The sequence below is a fragment of the Malus sylvestris genome, chromosome 5, assembly GCF_916048215.2.
Source record: "Malus sylvestris chromosome 5, drMalSylv7.2, whole genome shotgun sequence".
Taxonomy (NCBI): domain Eukaryota; kingdom Viridiplantae; phylum Streptophyta; class Magnoliopsida; order Rosales; family Rosaceae; genus Malus; species Malus sylvestris.
This window is the reverse complement of record NC_062264.1, coordinates 14900609-14906608: the sequence shown is the minus strand read 5'-3', so window position 1 is coordinate 14906608 and position 6000 is coordinate 14900609. Positions and strand designations below refer to the sequence as shown.

The window sequence follows — 6000 nt, the reverse complement described above, 5'->3', positions numbered from 1 at the left end:
GTTGTAGTTCCAGTAATAGTGTGGGTTATTTTGGTTTAGTTTCAAAAATAATTTTTTTTTTTTTTTTTTTTGCTGTAGTAGACACTATTTATGAAATTGGGCCCATAAGTGGACACTATTTATGAAACGAAATTAAGAATTAAATACTATTTATAAAACTAAACTAATAGGTGAAAACTATTTATGAAGTTCGACTATACACTATTTATGAAACTGGACTAATAACTAGACACTATTTATGAAATGACAAGAACTAGGTACTATTAATGAAAGTGGACCAAGAAAGAGATTATTTATGAAACAATACCAATTACTATACACTATTTATCAAACAGAACCCAATAACTAGGCACTATTTATGAAAAATGGCCAATAAGTAGACACTATTTATGAAATTGGATCCATATGTAGACACTTGTTATGAAACAAAACCAAGAATTAGGCACTATTTCTAAAACTAAACCAATGAGACTTTTAACTAACTGTACTTAGTGGGAAGGGCCTGAAGAATCATGAACACAAGCTGCTTCTCACCGATGTTTACATCCATGGAATTCAATTTCTCAGCAGTATCTGTCATCTTTATTGTATGATCCCTTATGGAGCCAATGCCCTCAATTTTGTATGTAGTCAGCAAGGACATGTATTGACTTACTTCTGTTTTCTCAAACTCCTTAAACTTCTTTTCAATTGCTGTCAAGTAATCCACAGCTAGCTGTAGTTTCTTCATTCCTCCTCTGATAGTATCAGTCATCCCACTTTCCAAGATGGTAAGTGCCACTTTACTAGCCCTTGTCCATCTTTCATGATCTGATTTCTCAAACCTAGTGCTTTGATCAATGACAATAGGCTTGGGATTATCAATTGCTATATCAAACTCATTAAGAGTCCACATCAAATTGATATCTCTTCTCCATTTTTTGTAGTTGCTTCCACCAGTGAGGACTGGAATGTTTGCCAAGTTTAAGGTCTTCATTGATATTGTAGACACTGATGAACATAGAAATCACAATATGAACTTTAGAGTCCTGATTTCATTCCTCAATCTATTGCACATCAAGACATCACAACTATTATCCATATATATAATCTCAACACAATTTAGTTGATAAGCACATGTAGGATGAACGGTTTTATTGAAAACTTCAGGCAAGCATAGCATTTAATCCTAGAATAATTCATCTCATTCACAATAAGGTATTCACCTCATACGAAATAGTCAAAAGTTAAATATAAACATCAATTGAGGAACTAAATCACTTATTCAATGAAAATTAAAACTGAATATATCCTTTACAGGTAATCAATTCATATGCCCACTGATGAATTAGTTTGAATCAACATTAACGATAGGTTTAGTTATATAATTCTAATCAAACTTTAAAGCGAAATTAAACTCGGATTTCATGTTAATTATCTGGGTTTCAGAATACATACCTTGATGAATGAAAAATCAAACATCGCGCAGCGGAAGGAAAAAGCAGATATATTCAGTACCCAGACCGACAAGGCACAAAATCGCAAAGAAGAGAGAACAAAGATATGATGTTCAGTTTCCTTAATCCCAGAACAACTGAAACAAGATGCAGGCTTTCGAGTTCTAATGGTCAAAAAATTTTGAATGACCTTTTTGAATTTTTTTTATTCAAACGCACCGTTTTGTGTAATCCCATATTTATTGCTTCTAACTAGAACCCGTCTCGAAACCTGACAATTGAAGGGTTTTTTTTTTTTTTTTTTTTTATTCAATAGATTTTGTTAATTGAATTTAAGAACTTAAACTATGGCTTTTATACCACATGTAAACTTTAACACCACATGATCTATCAAGTTACTAAAATCACAGCCAAATAAATCACAAAAGCTTAAGCCTATGAAAACATTGTAGAGCACTGACTTGATGAATTTGCACCAGAGGAAGCCATGAATGCAGGAAACAAAGCTTGTAGCTAGTGATCTTTTCATCTCTATCTGATCACCTTGTGCTCAAAACTAGGAATATGACTTAGTGCCAATACAAGCGTTAATATGTGAGAGCAGAGATCACTGTCACATCTCAGAAAAGAACTTCTCACTGGGTCACCAATCATAGGATTGCTCTCGCTGAACTCGCTTAACTTCGGAGTTCCAATGGAATCCGAAGTCAGTGAGTTCCCAAAAGGCCTTATGCTATAGGAAGGGGAGCATGTACAAATAAGGCACATCACCCCATCTCCGTTAGTCGATATGGGATCTTACATCACCATATATATATATATATATATATATATATATATATATATATATATATATATATATATATATATATATATATATAATCCTTTTCATATCATAATAAGATTTCCTATTAGAATCCACATAGAAAACTACTTCTATTTTCTATCTCATATTAGTTCTAACATAAGACTGAATCCTCCATCAAATGGAATCAATCTACCAATTCTTATAAGGTTTTCTTATGCCAATTGGACTCAATCCACTAACTTGAAATATCTTACCTCATGTTCATAATCTTACAAGATCCGAGCGAGTCAAAGTAAGATATTGGAGGCAACCCACTAATTCATAGTAAGTGGTAGGAGTGGATAAAGTTCACCATCAAAAGCGAATAAAGGGACTTTGGCGGCTAGTGGAGTGGTTGTTGGCTAGCAGTCAAGCATACTATGACAATGGAGGAGATCATACACATATTTGAACTGAAATAAGTGAAGGCTATTATTAAGAAACTGAACTTGAGCCCCAAGAAATAGCTAAGAGGGCCAAGGTCCTTAATGTCAAAAGCAGAGCAAATAACACTAATAAATCATGAGGAATAAATGAAACACCTCCGGTTACAACAATGTCATCCACATAGAGAAGAAGAAACATAGTTTGAGAACCATGATTAAAAATAAATAGAGAAGGATCCGCCCGACTTTGCTAAAAACCTGTAAAGAGCCTTGTGAAGTTTGCAAACATAGTGTGGTCGAGAAGGATCAATAAAGCCAGGAGGCTGTTTCATGTAGATGTTCTTTGAAGAAGCCATGTAGAAAAACATTCTTAACATGTAATTGACGGATGGACCAACCACGAGAGACCCCTAGAATGTGAAATGTGCGAATCATACTGGGGTTAACGGCTGGGTTGAACGTATCATCATAATCAAAACCCAGTTGTTGGTGAAACCCCTTAGTGACTAGCTGAGCTTTGTACTGCTAGATGCTCCCATCAGATTTTCATTTTAAGCAAAACCCCCATTTACAACCCCCAAGATTTTGAGAAGGAGCCGGCAAAACCAAGGTCCATGTGGATTTTTTTAGGAGAGCATGGATTGTCCTCAGACATAGCATTCCACCATTCAACATGTTTATGAGCCTGGTTAAAACAAGTCGGTTCCAAAATATTAGCAGCAAAAACTAAAGCACGAAGAAGGCAATATCTTGTGGTATCGTCAATGCAGAACTTGGTTTGGAAATGCATCGTGAAGGAAGGTGCGCATAAGGTAACATGTAGGCTCTGAACACGGAGAAATATAAGGTTGTGTATCATCAATCATAGCAGCTTCAAGTAGAACAAGAATTACATCACAAGGAAAAGAAGAATATCTGGACAATGGATGAAATGATGTCGTAAGGGGTGCAGCAAGGATTGGCTACCGTAAGGACATGGGTACATGACATGAAGCTATGGCTAAAGTTGCATACTGTAGACTGCGTCTAGAGCAGAGGGGGCTAGATTGTAGGCCTAGGGCCTGAAGTGCTAGCAAAGAAGCAATAAAAGGAGAAGTAAGTTGAATGTCTAGTTCAATGAAATAAAAAGGAGATGAAACCTGCAAAGAAAAAAAGAAATTATATTTTTGTTAAAAAAAACATGCCTAAAGTTGTAGACACGACCAATAATGGGATCCAAGTAACAATACCTTTGTGGTTAACACTATAACCTAAAAAGACACATTCCGAGGATTGACTCATTCATTTGTGTTTGACATAGGGACCACGGTGGGGAAACAAAGACACCTAAAGATGCGGAGGTGAGGCATTGTCGCTTATTTGAAACTGCTCACACTTTTTTGGCAGTTTCTAAAGTACTACACATATATTAGGTTGAGGCATTCAACACAACAATCTATCTTATTAACAGATTGCCCACCGCATCCAGACAATATCCATGAGAATCTCTGTATCATCGAGCACCAAACTATGAATTTTTAAAGGTTTTTGGTTGTGCCTATATCCCATGGCTCAAGCCCTATACTTCTTCGAAGCTGGATCTTAAAAGTAAGGCATGTGCATTTCTCAGCTACAACCTGAATCATAAGGGCTACAAGTGTCTTGATCCTGCAACCAACATGGCGTACATTTCAAGACACGTTCTTTTCAATGAATCCAGCTTTCCATTCCACCATACGTCAAACTCCACAACTTGATCTCCAACCTTCCATACTCGGTCTAGATCCACTATACCATCCACTTTTACTTTGACATTTCCTTTTTCTCTTACACTTGTTAATACCACCTCCCCAATTATGTCCTCCTCCATTCTAGCTATCATTTCCCATGTTCATTCCCTTACTACCACCTTAAGTCTTCCAGTGGCAGTTCAGATCCTATTCCCACCAACCCTATTCAACCCACTAACACTCATCTGATGCAAACAAGGTCCAAATCTGGCATCTTCAAACCTAAAGCTCTCATTGCCACTAAACACCCCCTACCATCCCATTTCTTAGTGGACTACATACCCAACACCTACTTTCAAGCCTCAAAGTACCCTCATTGGCGCCAAGCAATGCAAGATGAAGTCAATGCTCTTATCAACACTGGAACATGGTCTCTTGTTCCTAAGTTTTCATAACAGAATATTGTACGTTGCAAATAGGTCTTTTGAATCAAGAGAAAGCCCAATGGCACTATACACAGGTACAAAGTCCAGCTAGTTGCCAAGGGGTTCAATAAACAGAAAGGTTTAAATAACACTGAAACTTTTAGTCCTGTAGCTATTTACCATTAGACTTCTCCTCACTCTTGCAGCTCAATTTAATTGGTTTTTGAACCAACTTGATGTTAGTAATGCCTTTTTACATGGGACACTCAATGAATCAGTTTTCATGCAACAACCCCTTGGATTTGAAGATTCAACTAAGCTATCTCATGTCTGTCACTTGCATAGATCCTTATATCGTTTAAAACAAGCTCCGAGAGCTTGGTATGAGAAGCTTCATGGTATTCTTCACTCTTTTGGCTTTGTTGGATCTCCAAGTGATCATTCCTTGTTTATCAAAAAGGTTCCATATATGATTTTCATTCTTGTCTATGTTGATGATATTTTGGTCATCGATCCCAATTCTGCAGCATGTCGACAAGTAATTCAGCAACTCAGCTCCATGTTCCCAATCAAGGACCTTGAACCTCTCCACTACTTTCTTGGTCTTAAAGTTAAAAGATCCTCCTCAGGTATCTTCCTATCCTATACCAAATACATCTTGGATCTTTTATCCAAAGCCAACATGACTGGAGCTAAATCTTGTAGTTCCCCACTCAGCACCTCCAAACTTAATCATAACTCTCCCTTATGTGAAAATGCTTCTGAGTATCGTTCATTAGTTGGTATTCTCCAAAATCTAACCTGGACACGGCCATATCTTAGTTTTGAAGTTAATCTTGTCTGCTAATACATGCAAAATCTCAGAATTTCACACTTTCAAGCAGTTAAGCGAATCCTCAGGTACCTTAAAGGTTCCCTTGATCTTGGTATGTGGTTCTCTAATTGTTCAACCACTCCCACCATCACAGCATTCTTAGATGTTGATTGGGCTGGCCATGCCCTTGACAAAACATCAACTGAAGGTTATTGTGTTTGTCTTTGCAACTCATTGATTGGTTGGAGTGCTAAGAAGCAACCAACTATTGCCCGATCTTCCACAGAGGCAGAGTACATATCTCTAGCCAACACTACCTTTGAAATTACCTGGATATGTTAGTGATTGGTGGATATTCGCTATTGCTTGCCTAGTTCTCCCCA

The 6000-nt window shown here is 37.1% G+C and overlaps 1 protein-coding gene across 1 annotated transcript; it reads right to left on the bottom strand.

Moving 5' to 3' along the window:
* Positions 1 to 351: 351 nt before the first annotated feature.
* LOC126624495 (uncharacterized) lies at positions 352 to 1576 on the bottom strand. The gene is made up of 2 exons (XM_050293558.1): positions 1438 to 1576; positions 352 to 990 (listed from the first exon to the last, which is right to left on the bottom strand). Exon 2 carries the CDS (start codon positions 974 to 976, stop codon positions 479 to 481), a length of 498 nt encoding a protein of 165 aa, XP_050149515.1. The 5' UTR covers positions 977 to 990; positions 1438 to 1576; the 3' UTR covers positions 352 to 478.
* Between the last annotated feature and the right edge of the window lie 4424 nt (positions 1577 to 6000).

Bases quoted from the DNA above. Each gene is read 5' to 3' on its own strand.
- LOC126624495 (XM_050293558.1), bottom strand. From the start codon at position 976: ATGAAGACCTTAAACTTGGCAAACATTCCAGTCCTCACTGGTGGAAGC.